Consider the following 24,140-nt stretch of genomic DNA (forward strand, 5'->3'; position numbering starts at 1 on the left):
AGACATCAAGTTACAGCTGCTAGGAATGTGACATGGGTCTCTGTCTCGAGGAGTGCATCGAACTCTATCACACCAGTAAATTACTAAGGTAATATGAAACAATTATGCAATTATTTGCAAGTACGTAGTTTTATAAGGAATTCCAAATTTCATGAATATTGAGTTACTCCTGTACTTGTAGTAACGTTGAACAAACTAATGTGGTCACCTGGAGAGTCCCTGAAGTCCAGTCATCGTCAGTTTGTCTGAGGAGAAGTTTGAGAAGATTGCACTGGAGGCATCGATACATAGGCCCATCAGGTGGTTCTGTTATGTAGACGACACTGTAAATAACCACCAGCTGACGCAGAACTGCTAGATTGTGTTTCCACATCAATCAACGTAAATAAAATGAAATGATCCCATAGTGCTTGTTAAAATCATGCTGAAATGCTGTTGGACATTGTCAGGACGGCACATGAAGATATGGTTAAAAATACTATATAATATAATATATTAGATAATTTCTTGCCTGTTATATTCGTGTTTTTCTTTGTGTACGGCAATCCTTTCGATACTTAAGCATTTAACCAAACACAAGGTTTCATTTCTATTAGAGCATAGTAGGATAAAGTAATACTAAAGAAATAATCTTCTGTCTACGTGTTTAACTTTGTTGGTAATCCTTGAGTACGGTAGTTCTTCTGAATTTCAAACTTTAGGCCTAATTGCACGGTATGCACTAGCCATGCGTCTTGGTAGGTGTGCTAGGTACCAACTGATGAGCCCAGCCTAGCACACGGGGGCAAAACGCTGGCAGCCAGGAATGAGTTAGCTGGAAAATTTATAATGTCCAATAACGGACCATTTATATTGGTATTATAAATTTACTCATTCGGAACAAATATTTCTGATTCCCTATGGGAACCATCTATATCATCTGATGGCCAAGCAGGCATCAATTTTTTGGTCTTGAGACAAAGTCTCTCATAGTGCATTGGCACTGCCGGTGGCTACAATTAGCCTACACAGTGGCCTCCACGATATGCACTAGCCATGCGTCTTGGTCAGGTGTGCTAGGTACCAGTGATGAGCCCAGCCTAGCACACGGGGGTGAAACACTGGCAGCCAGGAATGAGTTAGCTGGAAAATTTGTAATGTCCAATAACGGACCATTTATATTGGTATTATAAGTGGTATGTTCCGAGCTGTCAGTGGAGAGATGGCGTGGAAGGACATCAGTAGACGAATAAGTTTGAGTGGTGTCTTTAAAAGTAGGAAAGATCACAATATGAAGATAAAGTTGGAATTCAAGAGGACAAATTGGGGCAAATATTCGTTTATAGGAAGGGGAGTTAGGGATTGGAATAACTTACCAAGGGAGATGTTCAATAAATTTCCAATTTCTTTGCGATCATTTAAGAAAGGGTAGGAAAACAACAGATAGGGAATACGCCACCTGGGCGACTGCCCTAAATGCAGATCAGTAGTGATTGATTGATTGATTGACTGATTGATTGATTGATTGATTGATTGATTGATTGATTGATTGATTGATTGATTGATTGATTGATTGATTGATTGACACATTCTGAATGTCAGAATTACACATAGTTCATCCTTGATTTTAATGTCAATGAATGTCAGAATGTGTCAGTTGCATACTGCTAACACCACTCAAGTAGAATTGGTGATTGATTATCTGACTACAGAATCAACATTTACCAGTTCCTGTTTTGCAATTGAAATTGTGATGATTAGCAGTGATTGAACTAACAATTCTATGAATATTAATGCAAGAAAGAGTCTGGATGATGAGCATACTCCAGATGCTAAGAATTTAGAGCCTAATTTATTTTTCAAATTTTGCTCTTAGTTCATCCCAGATTTTAATCTCAATTGTGTGTTTGTAGATTTGTTTTTGTGTCAGTTATGTGTTTGAAGTTTTTTTAGTTATTAGATGTACTATATTACATTAAGGCTGAAGATGGCCCGCCAGGGCTGAAACTAGTCCCTAGTTTAGTAATGTAATTAAAAAATATTGCATATTATAGTATTGAAATGTGGACCATTACGACATTATATTATTGTATCCATAAATTAGGCAAACTTTCCTGTTATTTATTTTTATTCTTTTCGTCGTGGCACTATCCAGGCGATAGCATACCTAACCTAAACTTTGCGGTCTCTCTTATCTCGTTTACAGCTGGTTATGTAAATCCTGATGTGATAAATGTGGAGAACTAGCATGAAATATAGTTAAAAATAAAGGTCTGGCTTTCAACAGCCACAGTTATCAAAAGAATGCTTCCAGTCACTTGAAACGTGCGCTAGTTATCAGCTGGTGGTTTGGTACACTTTCTACAGCACAGCTTTACCAGGAAGGAGTGGCTTCTGCTACACATACACCCACCGGGAATATCAGAGATTATCTCCAGAAACCATTTGGGAATAGATTCACACTGTTTGGACTCTATAGTCAGGAACAAAACTATTTTTAAAAGGTTCAAAGAGACGGGACTTTGAATGCTCTCGATTGCAGTGCATGGCTGACAAGATGGCAGTGAAGGTAACATCACTTGGAATGACAACACGCCGGTAGCATGGAAGTTGGCGGCGCAAGATGATAATTCAAATGAAAGCAGTGATCAGGTTTATTGTGTGGTAGGCCTGCTGCCCAACTTAGAGACAGATGACTGGCCATTAAGTTATTTTGTATCAATATTGCATAATATGATAATACAATACCCCTATCCCTTTTCTCTATGGGGTTGAGTGTGAAGTGAGATGAGTCTTAGTAGGGAGTTTTTACGACCATATGCCCTTCCTGACATCAACCCCATCATACGGATTAATGAGATGAAACAAATGACGTGATATGAGTAACTAAAAATGACTATATTTGCTTTATATATAGGCCTAAAAGTTGTGTTCACCATTTATTGTCTTTTTACATTTAGAAATACTGCCTACCAATGAAAATAGCCAGTATAACTCAAATACTCCCGACTATAGACATAAGTTTGTTAAGGAATAGTGTTTAATGTTTAATTGTACAATTTATAGTTCTTTATAACCTAGAAGTCATGTGTTCGCTGCACAAAATTTGAGGTTATTGCATATTGGAACCCCTTTACTTTTTTATTTTGGCTGTAAAAGTGGGGAAAATGGGGTCTAATACGCGAGTAAATACTGTAGCTTGGTGGGGCTGAGCGTTTGTCTTAATACCAGTATACATCTTCATCTACACACAATACACTGCACTACAACCACCACAGACACAATGCTATATGAGGAATGATATCCAACTGTAAAACAGGACTTAATACACATCTAGTGTTTTAGTGTTGACCAAGGGTAATTGGAGAACAGCCAGGAAAGAAAGTGAAAACTTATGAGGACAAACTCTTTATACATTACTATCTTCTCATAGTAGGGCCGGTAAGCAATGGCTGAAGAGAATTGTATGTCAGCCAGGAAAATATCAGTTAAATGGGAAATTGTAGCTTCCAGTGTCATGCTGGTAACAGTGACAAGTTTCTTTGTACTAATATTTTCTTAGTCCCTAACAAGTTTTTGTCTGCTTCCTTGCTTTATAAGTGGAGTTGGCATCTACATTCATTAAGGGTGGCCAATGTCATGATGCACATGATGTTGTTCCAATGGGAGGAATGTAAATACATACATGTAAATACAAATGTAAATACATGTATTTCTCCTTATAGATTCCTTTTGGGTAGAAACTTAACAGCAGGTAATATTGAGAAAAAGTTTTTTGGTCTTGGTATCAGAATTGGAGAAAATCTTTCCCTTTTTCCAATATTGTTTATGTTTTAATCTCTTGAACATTGCAAGCAATTCATATTTGTAAAAAGTCAATGCTGATAAGAGCTGCTACCAAGCATTTCCATTCCAAAATTATAACAGCTGATGATAATTTATTAGAGCTGCTACTAAACATTCTCATTCCAGAATTATCATAGCTGATAATAATTTATCTGTTACTTAATGTCTCATTCATGTCTCATTCATGTCTCATTCATGCTTCTTTACAGAGACCTACGATTTTCTCTTATTCTGCAGACTCACTGGACGAGTGTTGACAGACAGGCAGCAATAAGTGAGGTCACCTTCAGCAAACTTCAAGAGTTTGCTTGTCATTTTCGAGAGCATCTCTACATTCAGAGCTTAGTTCAGGGAAACTATACTGAGCAGGAGGCTTTGGATGCTTGTACCAGTATTAGTCAAGGATTAAAATGTGGACCACTACTACCAAACACTTTTCCAGAGGTAAGAATGTGGTCTATTTGTACAGTTTATTCTCAAAAAGTACTAGTTGCTGTACTCAACATTGACTGGTTAATTTTTGTACAATTGCTGCAGTACTGCCATTTAGTGGAGATGAGCAACAGCAGAAGAGGCATAACACATATTACTTAACAATAGTCAGTCGATGTTATGTTATTGTTAATTAGTTACAGGGGCTTTCTCTAAGGTGGTAGTGTGTCGGTCTCTAGATCCCAAGGTGGTCGGGGTGGTGATTATAGTTTTAAGAGGGAGTACAACTAGGCAAGCTTCCTCTAAATAACACTAATCACAGGGAAAAAATGGAAGGGATCCGACACTTCGAATAATGAAGGAATCGGACAAAGAAAGACAAGGGTCACGAAGGGTGTGAAAATGAAAGAATCCCTTGGCCTCAAGTGTTCTAATACCGTTGGGATCGGAAAACAACAAGAGTTGACCAAGGGAGGTCGGATAGGATAGATGAAAGTGAGGAGCCTGGCACAAGTAAGTGGAAGCAATGCCAAGACTCAGCTGAGTGCCCCGTGGTCGCCAACCCATGATCCCAAGTTGAGAGTCCCTGGGGCCCCTTTTAGTTGCCTCCTACGACAGGCAGGGGATACTGTGGGTGTTATTCTACTGCCCTCCCCCTTCACAGAGGGGTAGATCCCAGGGTTGGTGGTTCAGACCACAGCGGTACCATTTTGTAGGTTTTTTTGCAGTTATGTCTATCAGGATTGGCTCTCTCATTAAAGCTGTCATGACATTGAATATTCTTAACCCTCACATGTTCCTGGCAAAATAGTTTCTCACACATCACACAGCACATGATTTTTCTGTCCTTTTTTCTTCCACGGCGTTTGCATCTTCCTGTGAGATGCAAGGACGCGATGGGTGAAAATCACCCTCAAGCAAAAATCCTCATTTATTCTAAATTATAATCTTGGAAACCATGTAAATGATGATATATTTATGTAGTAAATTTATATAGTTTTGGAGTAATATGTCCAATTTGTGATCATAAGGTTGGTTATTGAAATATTACTATTCATGTTCTCATAACATATACACTGGCATCACTCAGTTGTTTATATTAGACACACATTTTCTGTATCAAAAGAGTCGCATATGAGAAACACCTGTTGGGTACAGAGGGAAGAGCAGAGGGTAAGAACTGTAGAGGATGTTCAAAGATCAGTCTTGTTTACACCATTCCTGATCCATTATTTCCTGTTGCTCATCCACTTGTTCCACACATTCTCCTCATACTGGCCTCACATGTTCCCGGTTAACTAGTTTTCCGCACATTACACAATACATAGTGGTTTTTCTGTCCTGTTTACTTCCACGGCATTCACATCTTCCTGCTTGACGTTTTCTGAGGAGTGTAATTTTTCTTTCCTCAGATTTTCCAGAAAGCCACTGAACATGACTGGAAATTTGTTGGTGGAGTCAGTATTTCACTTTGCGATGCCAAATGTTCCTTTGTGAGATCCAAGGACAGCATTTTCAAACAATTTTGATGGAATGTACTGTAGGTTCAGAGTTGAGTTGTGATTGATTGCTTTATAGATGACTTGAACATTTGAAATATGATACAATTGTCACTTATTAATTCCTATAGATGAAATAAACATATTAGGAATATGTCTGATCACTTTCTTCGACATTGTCAAATTCTCAGTCATCACTATAATAATTATTAGAAACCTGAAAAAGTAGCATCTATTTTTTCCAAAATTAGCATCTATTTTTTTGAAATTAGCATCTATTTACAAAGTTGAAATAATCGCATGGTGTTATTAATTTTAACGATTCCAAGTTTATGAAGTGTGATTATTGACCTTGGTTCACACACAATGCAAATTCATTGTTCAAATGAAAGCATTGTCAGTACTTCGGCATTGCATTTTTTTTCAAATTGCACCATCTGTCTGTAACCATTGTGTTGTAATGAGACAACACGCACTCGCTATCTACATTGTTCGTTGGGGTCTACAACAACTCAAGACAGCATATAGCAGATATGCTGAACTCTGTCTGAACTGCAGTTAATGCAAGCATGACATCACATTTTTCACTTTCTTTCATCTGGGTTTGAATTGCATGTTTCAGAGAACAGTAATCAGACCAGATATTGTTTCGTAAGAGATCTGTTACTCCAAACAATTTCTGAAGCTCATCTAATTTACCAGTGTTATTCAAAATTATATTTTTTGGATACAAAGCTTGAGAAATTGACACACAATGCTTATGGTTGGGGTCTTTAGCTTGCAATGTGGCTAGCTTGAACTGTGGAGAATGAGCAGCTTTGACAAATGTGTCTCTACATGCAGCCTGCTGTAGAAGAGTGAGTTTAATCAAAGCATCATTAGTTGCTGCAGAAAAATTCCCCTCACAAATTACGGTAAAACTAGCGTCAAGGTTATTCAGTTTGGGGTAAAAGTGGTGAGAGGTAGGATACAGAGACCCTTCAAGTTCAGTAAGGAGGTCAACCAATCCAGCTGCATGATCTGTGACAAAAACCATGTGGGAGTGAAGTCTATTCACTTCTCGGTCACTCAGATCAGTCAGGTACTTAATACCACAGTTGTTGATATCTTTCATGTCAGACATCTTGAAAAATGTAACATCATCAGTAAAGTAAGCACTCAGATAGAAGACAGCCTGAAACCAGCTATTCCATTGGGTTATGACAGGTGCAGGAAAAAGTTTTGCTTCCTTTGAAGCACCATACTTTGATGTTAAGAATTGTAAACAATTATATTTTCGCTTTCTTGTGTTCAAAAATGCAGAGTTTACCATTGCAACCACATGATTTAACTCTGTCATCACTGCGACCCAACTATTGCCAACCAAGCTGATCTTATGTGCCCAGCACTGTACATGCATTAAATGATCCCCTGTGACCACACTTAATGTTTCATAACACCGGGTCATGTACGGGGCACTGTCACTAACAAACACTTTAACCGCATCATATGATGCACTATAACTGCGCAGAGCTTCTAAAACAGCACAAGAGCAGTTTGTAGCATTTCCTGCATCAAGATAGTTCACAGAAACAATGTTCAGCTCCTTTTTCAATCCGGCTGGGACTTGGAATATGATGATAAAAACACAACGGCCCATTCTATCTGTAGTTTCATCACAGAGTATGTTGATGCTCTTCTCCACTAGATTCTCTGCTGTTCTTTTCTGGTGGTCAGATGAAACTTCTAGAAAGGAAGAAAGACCTCAAATTATAACAAAATAATTTAAAATTACTGGATCAGTTGGGTACGGGTAAGATAGTTCGATATGTAAATCGCACAAATTTGGTATCCTTCAATTTTGGGCGTGATTTCGATGTCGTAATACTTAAACCGTCCCCGATCAATATATGGCAGCTCTTCATTTGAAAACTCGGTAATCCAGGCTCTTAGCTCTTTGCTTTCCAGCTTTTCCAGAGGTATATTTGCTTTGGCAAATACTTCAACTATTCGTTTCGAGAAGTTATCTCTGGAAATTTTTCATTGTTTACAACTATCTAACTGTGTAAGCATAGAAGATTGCTTTCTTTGAGATGTACTAGCGGCAGGGGTTGAACTTTTGTTATCGCATCGCTTAACCACGTGTTTTTCAGATTTAACATGTTTCGCAATGCTATCTTTTTTTTCCACACAACTCAGCAATTACAATAGTTGCCAAACACTGTTGCTTAATCTGTGGCATATAAACCATCGTTTGCATATTGCTGAGCCCTTTCAAGCGCCCCATAACCTAAACGATCGCTCGACTTTCTGCTCTTCACTAGTTTCAGTTTTGAACAACAGGAAAACAACGCTGCATATATCTCGTTATTTACTTGACACTCGATTTACATTTTGATAATAATCGATACAGATCTTTTCCCCCTTGCTATTCCCATTGTAAATATCGATTAAAGTCAGCAAGCAGCAGTCGATCGGCTACTTTTCTTCATCAATCGGAACGGTCAAAAGATTTATGCATCATATTTTTTTCTGACGATTTTGCTGAAATATGTTGTTTTCGCCAGTAAAATAGCACATTTTAGCAGAATTTGCACCAAAATTGCATATTCATTCTTATTTTGCATTTTGGGTCACAATTCGCATTTTGCCGCACTTCTATTTATGCGTAAAAATGATTTTATTCCACATTAGAATTACCGTAGGCTTGGATTCAGTACAAGATTTAAAAATTTGCATTTATCGCAAATGCGATTTTTTCAGGTCCCTAATAATCATTAAATTAATGTTGTAATGGTCCACCTTTTCAATACTATAATATGCAATATTTTTGAATTATATTACTAAACTAGGGACAGTTTCTGCCTTGGCTGGCCATCTTCAGCCTTAATGTAATACATCTAATAACCAAACAAATGTACAAAAACACAATTGACATAAAAAAAACAAATGTACAAACACACAATTGACATTAAAATCTACCGGGCGAGTTGGCCGTGCGCGTAGAGGCGCGCGGCTGTGAGCTTGCATCCGGGAGATAGTAGGTTCGAATCCCACTATCGGCAGCCCTGAAAATGGTTTTCCGTGGTTTCCCATTTTCACACCAGGCAAATGCTGGGGCTGTACCTTAATTAAGGCCACGGCCGCTTCCTTCCAACTCCTAGGCCTTTCCTATCCCATCGTCGCCATAAGACCTATCTGTGTCGGTGCGACGTAAAGCCCCTAGCAAAAAAAAAAAAAAACATTAAAATCTGGGATTAACTAAGAGTAAAATTTGAAAAATAAATTAGGCTCTAAATTCTTAGCATTTGGAGATCATCCAGACACTTTATTGCATTAATATTCATAGAATTGTTAGTTCTATCACTGCTAATCATTACAATTTCAATTGGAAAACAGGAACTGGTAAATGTTGATCTGTAGTCAGATCATCAATCATCAAATCTAATTGAGTGGTATTAGCAATATGCAAGCCACTGGACGCTACTGTATATAACCACTAGCTGACGCAGAATTGCTAGATGGTGTTTCTACATCAACCAACGTAAATGAAATGTTCCCATAGTGCTTGTTAAAATCATGCTGAAATTCTGTTGGAAATTGTCAGGGCGGCACATGAAGATATCTTGATTTATCAGTTTCATTTTCCGTATTGACCGTTATCGTAAGTTATAGACGATAAAGGTTCCACCTTATCAATACAAATTTATTTATACAAATATCTACAGTACCGGTTTCGATTTTTTACATGTAGTCATCCTCAGCTGTACACCGTTACCTTCACATAAATCAATGAGTTGATTTGCCTTGTCCATAATAATAGTCATAATGATAGGATATATCTTACTTCTAATTGAGCATACATCAGGGTAAATTCGACTATGTACAATCTGAAATGTGTAGGTGAATTTTTTTAGGCCTAAAATCATGTAAATGGGTTGTTATTAAAAGTACAGTTATGTAAACACTTTTTTAAAAATATATGTGAAATATGTAAAATGTTGTCTTAAAATGTACAGTCCAATAAAATCCGTTATAATAAATAAATAGGAAACATTTTGTTGGAATAAGTTTTCGTCTTGCGTACGTTGATTTTCTTCAATATGATGTGAAAATCGTATAAATGGACTATTATTAAAAGTACAGTTACATAAACACTCTTAAAAATATATATAGTACATGTAGAATGTCATCTTAAAATGTGCAAATTAATGTAATGTAATGGCATACAGGGATGCTGTAGTAGAAACAGCAAGGGAATGCCTAGGAACAACTGTGTGTAAAGATGGGAAAAGGCGAACATCTTGGTGGAATGATGAAGTGAGAGCAGCCTGTAAACGTAAAAAGAAGGCTTATCAGAAATGGCTCCAAACAAGGGCCGAGGCAGACAGGGATTTGTACGTAGATGAAAGAAACAGAGCGAAACAAATAGTTGTTGAATCCAAAAAGAAGTCATGGGAAGATTTTGGTAATAACCTGGAAAGGCTAGGTCAAGCAGCAGGGAAACCTTTCTGGACAGTAATAAAGAATCTTAGGAAGGGAGGGAAAAAGGAAATGAACAGTGTTTTGAGTAATTCAGGTGAACTCATAACAGATCCCAGGGAATCACTGGAGAGGTGGAGGGAATATTTTGAACATCTTCTCAATGTAAAAGGAAATCATCATGGTGGTGTTGCAAACAGTCAAGCTCATGGGGAGGAGGAAAATGATGTTGGTGAAATTATGCTTGAGGAAGTGGAAAGGATAGTAAATAAACTCCATTGTCATAAGGCAGCAGGAATAGATGAAATTAGACCTGAAATGGTGAAGTATAGTGGGAAGGCAGGGATGAAATGGCTTCATAGAGTAGTCAAATTAGCGTGGAGTGTTGGTAAGGTACCTTCAGATTGGACAAAAGCAGTAATTGCACCTATCTATAAGCAAGGGAACAGGAAGGATTGCAACAACTATCGAGGTATCTCATTGATTAGTATACCAGGCAAAGTATTCACTGGCATCTTGGAAGGGAGGGTACGATCAGTCGTTGAGAGGAAGTTGGATGAAAACCAGTGTGGTTTCAGACCACAGAGAGGCTGTCAGGATCAGATTTTCAGTATGCGCCAGGTAATTGAAAAATGCTACGAGAGGAATAGGCAGTTGTGTTTATGTTTCGTAGATCTAGAGAAAGCATATGACAGGTTACCGAGGGAAAAGATGTTCGCTATACTGGGGGACTATGGAATTAAAGGTAGATTATTAAAATCAATCAAAGGCATTTATGTTGACAATTGGGCTTCAGTGAGAATTGATGGTAGAATGAGTTCTTGGTTCAGGGTACTTACAGGAGTTAGACAAGGCTGTAATCTTTCACCTTTGCTGTTTGTAGTTTACATGGATCATATGCTGAAAGGTATAAAATGGCAGGGAGGGATTCAGTTAGGTGGAAATGTAGTAAGCAGCCTGGCCTATGCTGACGACTTGGTCTTAATGGCAGACTGTGCCGAAAGCCTGCAGTCTAACTTCTTGGAACTTGAAAATAGGTGCAATGAGTATGGTATGAAAATTAGCCTCTCTAAGACTAAATTGATGTCAGTAGGTAAGAAATCCAACAGAATTGAATGTCAGATTGGTGATACAAAGCTAGAACAGGTCGATAATTTCAAGTATTTAGGTTGTGTGTTCTCCCAGGATGGTAATATAGTAAGTGAGATTGAATCAAGGTGTAGTAAAGCTAATGCAGTGAGCTCGCAGTTGCGATCAGCAGTATTCTGTAAGAAGGAAGTGAGCTCCCAAACGAAACTATCTTTACATCGGTCTGTTTTCAGACCAACTTTGCTTTATGGGAGCGAAAGCTGGGTGCACTCAGGATATCTTATTCATAAGTTAGAAGTAACAGACATGAGAGTAGCAAGAATGATTGCTGGTACAAACAGGTGGGAACAATGGCAGGAGGGAACTCGGAATGAGGATATAAAGGCTAATTTAGGAATGAACTCGATGGATGAAGCTGTACGCATAAACCGGCTTCGGTGGTGGGGTCATGTGAGGCGAATGGAGGAGGATAGGTTACCTAGGAGAATAATGGACTCTGTTATGGAGGGTAAGAGAAGTAGAGGGAGACCAAGACGACGATGGTTAGACTCTGTTTCTAACGATTTAAAGATAAGAGGTATAGAACTAAATGAAGCCACAACACTAGTTGCAAATCGAGGATTGTGGCGACGTTTAGTAAATTCTCAGAGGCTTGCAGACTGAACGCTGAAAGGCATACTAGTCTATAATGATAATGTATGTATGTATGTAATGTAAGATCCGTTACAGTAAATAGGAAACAATTTTTTAGAGTAAGTTTCCGGTCTTGCATTAGTTGATTTTCTTCAATATGATATGGAGAATGTCTATGCTTTTTTGTAAGTGGTACTCTTCTTTCTGCTGTATATTATGCTTATTCATTAGTTTATGGTTGACTTATCAATCATTAATAACAAGTCTGATGTATTGTCCGAGGTAGATGTGTGCAGCTGCGGTTGAATATGGCTGGAGTATTGAATGTAATTTGTATTCTGTGAGTGTCAAGTGCGGGAAGGTGGGTCTTCTCTGGTCAATAAATGCCGATGTGTGTCTGTAAGAAACGAAAAATGAAATTAAGAATTTGTAGTCTGAGGAATCCCTGTGTGTTTGTGTGTGTTTAATATAGAGTACTTACGATTGCTATTGTGGTTGTGATGCACTAGCTTTGGCTGCCTGGCATGCACTGTGTCGTGTTCTTCTGGTGTTATTGTCCGCTGCTGTAAGGGGAATGGAGGGGTGAGGAATGAGGGGAGTTGTTGTGGTGGGGGTAGGGGTAGAGTTGGGCGTGTCGATCATCTGTGTGTTGGCGCGTGCTGGATGTTGTTTATTGATTATTTTAAGATAATAGTTTTTTAGTGCGGGGATAATTTTATTGAATATGGTATTGGTTTTTTCTGTGATTTCATTTATGTTGTAATTAGAGCTGGTATATTGGTCTAGTGATATGTATAGTTCTTCTGTTATATTGAGTAAGGGACCTTTGGGGTTTATGTTAAGTATTGTCATGTCGTTTTCAATGTTCGTGAAATTATGTTTATATTCGTCGATATGTTGACGTATTGCAGAAAAATGATTGTGTTTCATAGCAACGTGTTCATTGTACCTGATTGCAAAATTCCTCCCAGTACGTCCTATGTAACTTATTTCACAGTTATTACATTTGATACGGTATACTCCTGAGTGGTGATATTTATTAGTGTTATTGATTGTCTTGGTATTATGTAATATATTAGTACTGTTGTGTGATGTTTGGAACGCTTTTTGTAGGTTGTGTTTTTTGAATATATTAACTAATATACGACATGACAATACTTAACATAAACCCCAAAGGTCCCTTACTCAATATAACAGAAGAACTATACATATCACTAGACCAATATACCAGCTCTAATTACAACATAAATGAAATCACAGAAAAAACCAATACCATATTCAATAAAATTATCCCCGCACTAAAAAACTATTATCTTAAAATAATCAATAAACAACATCCAGCACGCGCCAACACACAGATGATCGACACGCCCAACTCTACCCCTACCCCCACCACAACAACTCCCCTCATTCCTCACCCCTCCATTCCCCTTACAGCAGCGGACAATAACACCAGAAGAACACGACACAGTGCATGCCAGGCAGCCAAAGCTAGTGCATCACAACCACAATAGCAATCGTAAGTACTCTATATTAAACACACACAAACAAACAGGGATTCCTCAGACTACAAACCCTTGTGGTGTCCATGAAGTCAAATGGCATAGGTTATATGAGACTTACCTCTCGTTGCGGCATGTGGTGCGTGGCCTCTTGTTGTGTGCCTCATACTAATGGTTGTGAGATTCAAAGGAAGGGGCGGGCAAGGAGAGAGAGAGGGGCAAGGGGGTGGGGGTGGGGCAAGGGGGAGGTTCGGGAAAGGAGAGGGGGTGGAGGGGAAGGGGGGGGGGGAATTAAGGTGGGCCAAAGGATGTGGGAAAAGAGATGGCTACTGAGGAAAGGTGCAGTGAATATAATGAAAAACTGAATTATGACTTGTTGGTTTGATGTTTCTAAAAATCGGAATTAGAAGGTCAAATAGGAAATTTGGCTTTTCTGAAATGTTATTAAGATTACGATTCGGGTTAAAATATTGATTGTATGTATGAAGCAGCTTTCAATGATGTTAAGGAACGGTCCTTTGTTGATGATTTTGAGAATTTCCGTATCTTGTTTTATGTCTTTGAATTTGTGATTATATGCTGTCCTACAACTGAAAATTTATTGTACTTCAGGGCATTGATATGTTCTGAGTACCTTATATTAAAATTCCTCCCGGTCTGTCTGACATAAGAAGAATTACAACTGTTGCAAATAATCCTGTATACTCCTGATTTTGAAAAACTATTGAACTTGTTTATGGATGTGGTATTATGTAAGACTTATGCATTCCTATTGTTGGTTTTGAAAACTATTTCCACGTTGTGCTTTTTAAAGATGTTGGTCACTTTGCAAATTTGTTCATTGAACGTAAAGATAGAGAGGACTTGTTTCGTTTATCTTTTTTCAAAGTGGTAGAGGGGCGATAATTATATTTATTGATTATTTTTTCAATAAAGAAACTGTTGTATCCATTAGATTTAGCTATATTACGAATGGTGTTCAACTCAATTTTGAGGTCTCTATTGGACATTGGAACATTGAAGGCTCGGTACACCATGCTGTTGTATGCTGCTCATTTGTGAATTTGGGGGTGTGAAGAATCTTGACGGATTGTAGTGACTATTTGGGTGGGTTTTCTGAAAATCTTATATCTTAAGTAGCTTGGGTGCCTGATAATAAATAGTTAAAAGCAAGTTTCTTAAAAGTTTCTTAAAACCAAGTGTAAGAATCATCGTTCTTCTTTTCAAATTACTAAACCCCAACTTTGAAGAAATATTTGGCTGAGAGAGGAGATCAAATTTTTGTACAAGAAAAAGTCCTTTTTTTAACCATAGATTATATGAGACTTGCCTCAAAACTACAAGTTTACTTTCGGATGCTCACTGGAAATTATTTCAAGCCCAAGTTGACAATAGATTATTTATTGTATTATCAAAGAAACAACAAACCCTAGAGAAAAAGCTGCATACCTTAATGAACTCTAAACTCAACAATAACTGTGATAAAGAAACCAACAAAAACACTAGGCCTAACATGCCCAACCAATTTCACCCTCTGATCATAAATTTGTCCAAGGTACCATTGAATGAAGATGAAAGTTCCATTTTAGCCAGGGGCCCTAAACACAGTTGGCCTAATTTTAATACTCTGAACACAGCCATCACTACAACAGTAGAAGCAGAATTAGCCATTAGCAAATTGCCAGCAGATAAACAAGATGAAGTAAGAATTGAAGTAAAATGAAAATTAAACTCCATTCTTAACCAAAAAACAATATTAACTCCCGTAATTCACCCCTTACTACTCATGACAGTAGCTACAAGGATTCGATTCTTGTACAAAAGCAAATACATGCTCTCAAAAAGAAAGTCAATGATAATAATCTTATAATTATGAAAGTAGATAAAGGTAACACTACCGTAATAATGGACAAAAACGAATATGTAAGCAAAACAAATCAATTCATTCTCTACAGTAAAGAAGGACCCTACCCCGAGAATCCAAGATCAACTTAAGCAGACCCTCAAGAATACTTCATATATATTGACAGATCAAGAAAAAATGAAATGAATTAATATAAACCCAGGTTTACCCACCGCTGAAGCCCTCTCCAAGATACACAAAACCGGCGACCCCATTCGCCCGACCATTAACTATAGACAGAGTCCATTATATAAAGCATCACAATACATTCAAAGATTTTTTGTCGAACAAATCTGTCAAAAACACTAAAGAATTGATTGATAAATTAAAAAGTTTGACATTCAATCCAATCATTCTCTCCACTCATTCGATATTGTAAACATATATCCTAGCTTACAAATCTACAAGGTATACAGTATCATTCAAAACGATTTAAGCAAATACAGCGGCCTAAGTGTATTAGAAATACAGGATTTCATGTCTATGCACAAATTAGTTATAAGCAACAATTACTTCACTTTCGATAATGTTATTTATCAACAAGAAGGATTGGCTATGGGATCGCTGGCCTCATATGTCTTAGCCGAGATTTACTTGGATTTTTTGAAACACTCCAACATTGATAATAATAATAACTTTGACAACATCCTTTTCTGGGCAAGATATGTAGATGACACCATAGTAATTACTAATTATGGATGAGAGCATCACAGATACTGCTACAGCCCTCATTAATATAAATAACACTGATCCATATATAAAATTCACATTTGAATCCGAAATTGAATGGAAAATTAATTTTTTAGACTTAACTATTATCAGGCACTCAATCTACTTAAGATATAAGATTTTCAGAAAACCCACCCAAACAGTCACTGCAATCCATCAAGATTCTTCACACCCCCAAATTCACAAATGAGCAGCATACAACAGCATGGTGTACCGAGCCTTCAATGTTCCAATGTCTAATGGAGACCTCAAAAATGAGTTGAACACCATTCGTAATATAGCTAAATCTAATGGATACAACAGTTTCTTTATTGAAAAAATAATCAATAAATATAAATATCACCCCTCTACCACTTTGAAAAAAGATAAACGAAACAAGTCCTCTCTATCTTTACGTTCAATGAACAAATTTGCAAAGTGACCAACATCTTTAAAAAGCACAACGTGGAAATAGTTTTCAAAATCAACAATAGGAATGCACAAGTCTTACATAATACCACATCCATAAACAAGTTCAATAGTTTTTCAAAATCAGGAGTATACAGGATTATTTACAACAGTTGTAATTCTTCTTATGTCGGACAGACCGGGAGGAATTTTAATATAAGGTACTCGGAACACATCAATGCCCTGAAGTACAATAAATTTTCAGCTGTAGGACAGCATATGCATGACTATAATCACAAATTCATAGACATAAAACTAGATATGGAAATTCTCAAAATCATCAACAAAGGACCGTTCCTTAACATCATTGAAAGCTGCTTCATACATACAGATCAATATTTTAACCTGAATCATAATCTTAAAGACATTTCAGAAGAGCCAAATATCCTGTTTGACCTTCTAATTCCGATTTTTAGAAATGTCAAACCAACAAGTCATAATACAGTTTTTCCTAATATTCACAGCACCTTTCCTCAGCAGCCATCTCTTTTCCCACATCCTTTGGCCCGCCTTAATTCCCCCCTTCCCCTCCACCCCTCTCCTTTCCCCTATATTTCTCCCCTTTCTTCACCCCCTCTCCCATTGCCACGCCTCTCTCCCCTTCGTTTGAATCTCACAATCGTTAGTATGATGCACACAACAATAGGCCGTGCAACACATGCCGCAACGAGAGGTAAGTCTCATATAACCTATGCAATTTAACTAACATGCTCTCTCCTTCAATTCATTAAATTTATCTAATTTTATCTATCTTTTATTCAGGTTAACTTCATGGACACCACAGAGAATTGCGAATTTATACCAACCACAAATTAACCTTATCTTCATGTGCTGTTCTGACAATGTCCAACAGCATTTCAGCATAATTTTAAGAAGCACTACGGGAACATTTTATTTACGTTGGTTGATGACACCATCTAGCAGTTCTGTGTCAGCTGGTGGTTATTTACAGTGGCATCCAGTGGCTTGCATACTGCTAACACCACTCAATTAGATTTGGTGATTGATGATCTGACTACAGAATCAACATTTACCAGTTCCTGTTTTCCAATTGAAATTGTAATGATTAGCAGTGATGGAACTAACTATTCCATGAATATTAATGCAAGAAAGAGTGTGGATGATGAGCATACTCCAAATGCTAAGAATTTAGAGCTTAATTTATTTTTCAAATTTTTCTCGAATGGAGGAGGATAGGTTACCTAGGAGAATAATGGACTCTGCTATGGAGGATAAGAGAAGAAGAGGGAGACAAAGATGATGATGGTTAGACTCGGTTTCTAACGATTTAAAGATAAGAGGTATAGAACTAAATGAGGCCACAACACTAGTTGCAAATCGAGGATTGTGGCGACGTTTAGTAAATTCTCAGAGGCTTACAGACTGAACGCTGAAAGGCATAACAGTCTATAATGATAATGTATGTATGTATGTATGTTTTACTCTTAGTTAATCCCAGATTTTAATGTCAATTGTGTGTTTGTACATTTGTTTTTATGTCAGTTGTGTGTTTGTACATTTGTTTAGTTATTAGATGTATTACATTAAGGCTGAAGATGGCCAGCCAAGGCAGAAACTAGTCCCTAGTTTAGTAATGTAATGAAAAAATATTGCATATTATAGTATTGAAAAGGTGGACCATTACAACATTAATTTAATGATTATTATTGTGATCACAATTCAATACGGATCAAAACCATGAAGTTTATATGGTATGACAGTCACCACTAGCCGAGATATCACTGTCTTCCTTGGGGGCAGCAGGTTTATAATGTTGTTTTGCGTCATAGAGTGATACATGTTCACTTCCTGAATTTCACTAAAATGTTGTGTAAACTTGCCAAAAAATGCACACATACTATAAAGTATACTGCACTGTTCGTTCATGAAAACAAAGTAGTTAACAATAAACAAGAGTGGGATTCTGAGACGTATGAGCGTGTGCACAGTTGAAATTTACCCAGTTGATGTTTCTCTCGCACTGTGAGCGGAACTAACAAAGCCGCGCTGCTAATTCAAGGTCATGATATTTGGAAGGGTTCACTCGAAAGGTACTGAGAGAGGAGGCCTGAAGAGCATATTAGAAATAAGTGAAATATATATTTCAATTTCACGTTGGTTTATATATACCCATACATGTGTCTCTTTGGGTTAAGATGTGTTCTGTCATTCTATCTCTTCTTCTCGTCAAATTTAGCCAAATTGTTCTCTTACCAATTTGATTCAGTATGCCTTCATTCATGATTCATCTTTCCATTTGATGTAAGTTTAGTTTCATACATTTCAAAATAAAACTGATCGTTTTCAAAATGTCAGCAAGAAACCATATCAACCCACCCTGGTGTCCGTGATCATTAAGGCGTTGAAGTCTGTGTGGTCTGAAACCATGGTTAGCCTGTGCTGCCATGGTACTGGAATGAGCAGGCACAAGTTAAAAAATCCCTAAGAAACAAATTTACCCCCCAAAAAGCACAATATTAAAGTGAAAACAGAAAAGAGACTTACCTTAAGAAGGGCAAGGTGTCACTTACTAATCGTGGATCTATACACATCCCTGTACTGTACGATTGTTTCAAGAGTTGTTCAAAGGAAAACACCTTTTAAGGAAAAGTAAGCAATTTTAATTAAAAAAATAAAATAGAAATCTCAAAATTTAGGTGTCGTCCTCATATGAGTTATGAAGAAAATCTCTAGAATATAAATTAAATTAACAGCTTAGGAATATTAAAATTATTTAAAACACGGTCGGCCAACGCAAAAGAAAAGAAAAGAAAAGAAAAAGATTACAATTACAGCAGCTTAGAATAACATAACTAATACTTCGCTAACTTCATGGTTTTCCTTATTCAAATAGAATTACACACTCAAATGATAAGATTTCTTCTTTTAGCTTTAATTTACACTTTTTTAGTATCGACTATCTTCCATGGAGCTTCCGCAAGCATATCATAATCATCACTCCCAAGATGGAATTTAACATCATCACCATGGCAACGTGAAAACCAAAACACGGAACGACCAATCCCAAAACAATACACAACAATTAGAAGCTTTCGTGAGATCAACAAAGGAGAATCTAGTTGATCCCATAACTCAAGAATGACAAATTAAATTAAAATAAAAGAAAAGGCGATATAAGCAAAATTTTAAAACACTTGCGGAAACTCGCATGGTCGTTAAACCGCCTTTAACATTGTTTTTCCGCCTATTAGGCAATACGTAATAGGGCAAAGGTGCCTGCTGGTGTTAATAATAAAAATATGTCACCAATTCAATTACATAGTCTGTGAACGGTTTAACATAACAGATTAAAATAACGCAAGACCTTTTAGGAGATTTAAATTCAAAACACAAGGAGAAATGCAATTACATATTTAATTTTGAGAAGAAGAAGACCATTTAAATGTTCAGAATAGGGACGTAATTTCTAGAAGTTAACCAAACACGTGGAGGACCACGAGAATCAGATGCTTGCTTAAGAACATTATTCACTGTCCATGATGAAAAATCCAAGCTTAAAATAAATGAGCGTGGCTTACAGTTCTGAAGATGCACGTAGTAATATGGTATCACGTGTTAGAAGATACCCATCATAGGCGTGGATTTTTAGAAGATTATTCAAAAACTATTCACACAAATCCATAAGAAAATTTGAGGATGACTAAACAAAAGCTTCTGAGGGTGATAACACCCTCAAATTAGTGTACTCATCCAGGGTCCATAATCCTAGCTAAAGCCAGGACGCGACGCTGCCTCACATCACCAGCTTCTCCCATTGTGCCAGATCACAGAATGATGGCCGAGTAATGCTCTCTCTCAGTCACTGCTAGCTAAAGCTCATTGGTTCGAACAGACGCAGTTAGAATTGCTGCCACAGGGCGCAGGACTAAGCAGGACCAAGCGCTTCACGTGCAGAGTTGAAGAGATACACAATGAAGTATTATAGAAACAGAAGCTTAGCGCTCAAAGGCGAAGTGAATATTAAAATTTTAAAAAATATGACAGCAGGTTACAGAGAAAACAATAGCAGAAGACAAATGGGAAATAAATAATACAGTGAGAATCGGGATTTCGAATTTACGACGTGCTAAGCGGGAAAATGTGTTAATGAGGAACGCACTAATGAGGTTTCACTGTATTTTATTTGAACCCTACGTTGTCCCCTTATTTGTACATTTGCGTGAAAGGTAACCACCACAAAATGATTAGTAGGCCAAAATTAAAATATTCAAGCTTGGCAGTCCACAGCAGCTTTTAACATAGACTTATTTTTCAAAAGATCTACTGTATTTGGTAAGAAATGACACACGGGCATTGTTATCAACAGCTGTATAGCGCATGCGTCTACTCTGCCATTGTCATAGTTACCTTTGTTAAGTATAACTTCGAAGTGTGAAAAATGGCCTATTTATGTATTACATGTTTGGTTTTATCTGTTTGTTCATTTTAAACATTGTTGGGGCAAATAATATTTGTCCCTTAGAACATAATAGTAATAGTGGCACTCCTTTGCTGAATGGTCAGCTTCTTGGTCTTCTGTTTAGAGGGCCAGCTTCAATTCCTGCCTGGGCTGGGGATTTTAACTGCGTATGCTTAATTTATCTGGCTCAAGGACTGGTTGTTCATGATTGTCTTAATACACTTCTCTTCATTTTCAGACAACACACTGCATTACCAACGACCACAGAAACATGCAATAGTTAATACATCCCTCTGTATGTGTGTTTATTGTATCCTTGCCTATGTAAATTATCTTTTTCTGGATTTTTCCTTTTTGAGTGTTGTTTCAGTATTGTTTTAATTATTTTATTTTTTGTATGTATTTAGTTGCTGATTTTATCTAGAGGTGTGTTGTGAGAATGCTGCCATTGTGTTACAGATGAGGGTAGCTCAGATTCCACTTGGTTACACATACTGCAGTGTGAAATCGTACAATGAAGAAGATAGTAATAGCATTATAACCAACTACTACCAGTCTGGTCTTGCTACTATCAGGAACTCTTGTATAATAGAACTTCTCATGGTGAGTATGCCATCATCATAATCATCATCATCATCATTTCCCTTTATCCATCTGTAGCCTGGTAGGGGCAAATATGGTTCCTCTCCACTTACTTATGTCTTTCCACCACTCCTCCTCCAACACTGTGTTCCAGTCAAGGTTTCTTTCTATAATACTACATTGGATTGCGTCCTTCCATCTCATTCGTGGTTGTCCACGGCCTCTCCTTCCTTGCATTTACATTTCCATCACCTTTTTTGGCATTCTTTCACTTTATGTGCCCAAACCATCTTAGTCGTCTCTTCTCATTCTATCATTCATTTTTTCCACTCCAATTTTTTCCCAGATTTTCACATTCCTTATTTTGTCTTTTCTACTCTTCTGTATCATACTCCTCAAGAACTTAATTTCGTCTGCCTGTATTCGACTCTTATCCTTCTTTGTCATTGTCCAAGTTTCTGCTCTGTAAGTTGTTATGAGTACGTAATACATCTTGTACATAGTTTCCTTTACTTCCATTGGCACATCTTTGTCCCATAACACTTTTCTTACACTATGATAGAAACAGCTTATAGATTGAATCCTCTTACTGATCTCAGCATCTAGTCGAGCATTCTCCATTAATTCACTCCCCAGGTATTTGAACGTCTCCACTACTTCCAGGGCTTGTCTGCAAGTCTAATCTGACCTTTCCCTTCTTTCTCCCCTCTAGTCATAACAATAGTCTTACTCTTTCCTACACTTATTTTCAATCAACATCCTTCGATCTTCCCATTCACCACATCCAACTGTTCTTGAACCTTCATGTCCTCTTCTCCCCAAATCACAATATCATCTGCAAATAACATGATGTTCATATCTCTTCTTCCATACATTGCGTTTGCTGTTCTCATGATGTCATCCATTACTATTGTAAACAGGATTGGCAATAGAACACTTCTCTGTCTCAGCCCACTAGTGATTTTGAACCAACTTGTCCTGCCAACTTCTGTTTGCATGCAACTACAACATTCCTTGTACATTGCCATGATCATTTTTATTAATCCCTGTCAAATTCCTTTTTTCACTAGACTGTCCCAAACTTTAGTCCTGGGGACACTGTCATATGCCTTTTGAATTTCAATGAATATCATCACCATATCATTCCCTTACTCCCATTGCTTTTCCATTAGTTGTCTTATAATGAAAATGGGCTCTATTGTTGACCTTCCACTTCTGAAACCAAACTGATTTTCCTGTATCTGATTTTCAACCCTCAACCTTATCCTACTTTCCAGTATCCTCTCTGTAGCCTGGTAGGGGAAAAACGGAAAATCTAAAATATGCATTCGGAAATATAGGGCACGTACTTATGCATAGTGCCTGAAGACAAATTATGACTTCAGGAAATTCTCGTAGGAAAGTGACAGAACACGGCCATTGGTAAACATTGTTTTATTATGATATAGACTACATACAAAGGACACATCTCCACTCGTTACAGACCTTCAAAATAATCACCCAAGGTTTCCACTGTGTGTTGCCAGTGGTAGGGCAGGCGCTGAAAACCATTCGCTGCACGTGTGGGCAAGGCAAATCGGCAGTTGATACTCTACCCCGTTTGAACGTCTCCACCCACCTCACCATTGTACTTTAGGGCATGGCATGCACACCTCATGCTTCCCGTAGCTCTGCATGGCATTGATGTGCATTTCTGCCGCGGAGAACTGCTATTTTCATACATGATCGTTGCTCCTGCTTGTTGACTTCCATTTTGTGATGCCATCACTCACACATTGAACTTGGGGGCATGCTTAGACCCACACTGTTGTTTACATACACCACCTTGTGGCATCATATGCAAGTACATACAGTGCGTTTCCAAATGCATATCTTAGATTATCCGTGTTGTCTCCTGTTCGCGAGAAAAAAAAATAGTTGCCATTACTTATGACTCGACCTACACCTACTCTCTCTCTCTCTCTCTCTCTCTCTCTCTCTCTCTCTCTCTCTCTCTCGATGGGTCGATGAATGAGGCTTCTCCACCAGTTGCGGTCTCTGAACTTCTCTCCTTCTTCATTGCTTTCCAAAGTATGTCCTCGCTGTTCAGTGCCAATCTTCACCATCTCCTTGTACCTCAGTCTTGGTCGCCCTTTTAGTCTTTTGTCTTCAAGTTTTAGATTATACATTTCTTTCGGTAATCTGTTATCTCCCATGCTTCGCATATGTCCATACCATCTTAGTTGCTGCGCTGTTATTCTGTCCTGTAGTCTTACAATTTGAGCCTGCTTGCGGATTTCCTCGGACTCTGTCCCTCCGTGTTTTACCAATGATGTTACGGATAAATCTCATTTCTGCTGCCTGGATTCTACTAACATCTTCATTTCTCATGGTCCATGTTTCACAACTATAGGTCAGGATTGGTACGTAATAGGTTTCATGAATGACTCTCTTACATTTTGTTATTTTCTTGTTCCATATTATGTCTTTAACTATTTTGTAGAAGTTGCTACCTGTCTGAATTCTGTGGGAAATTTCCTTGTCTATAGAACCAGTATCAGAGATAACACTTCCAAGATATTTGAATTTATGGTTCATCTGTAGTTGTTTCCCCTCCATTTCATTGTGTTCCACTGGTT

At 37.7% G+C, this 24,140-nt stretch overlaps 1 protein-coding gene across 1 annotated transcript in view; it reads left to right on the plus strand.

The window, feature by feature from the left end:
- The window catches only part of Nrd1 (Nardilysin), a 197,490-nt gene that overhangs the window by 106,854 nt on the left and 66,496 nt on the right, over positions 1-24,140 (plus strand). The window contains exons 16-17 of the mRNA XM_067135758.2: positions 4,035-4,269; positions 21,400-21,543. Of these exons, the coding sequence (XP_066991859.2) occupies positions 4,035-4,269; positions 21,400-21,543 (379 nt within the window). The remainder of the gene's footprint in view (positions 1-4,034; positions 4,270-21,399; positions 21,544-24,140) is intronic.

This window comes from Anabrus simplex, chromosome 1 (assembly GCF_040414725.1).
Source record: "Anabrus simplex isolate iqAnaSimp1 chromosome 1, ASM4041472v1, whole genome shotgun sequence".
NCBI classification, from domain to species: domain Eukaryota; kingdom Metazoa; phylum Arthropoda; class Insecta; order Orthoptera; family Tettigoniidae; genus Anabrus; species Anabrus simplex.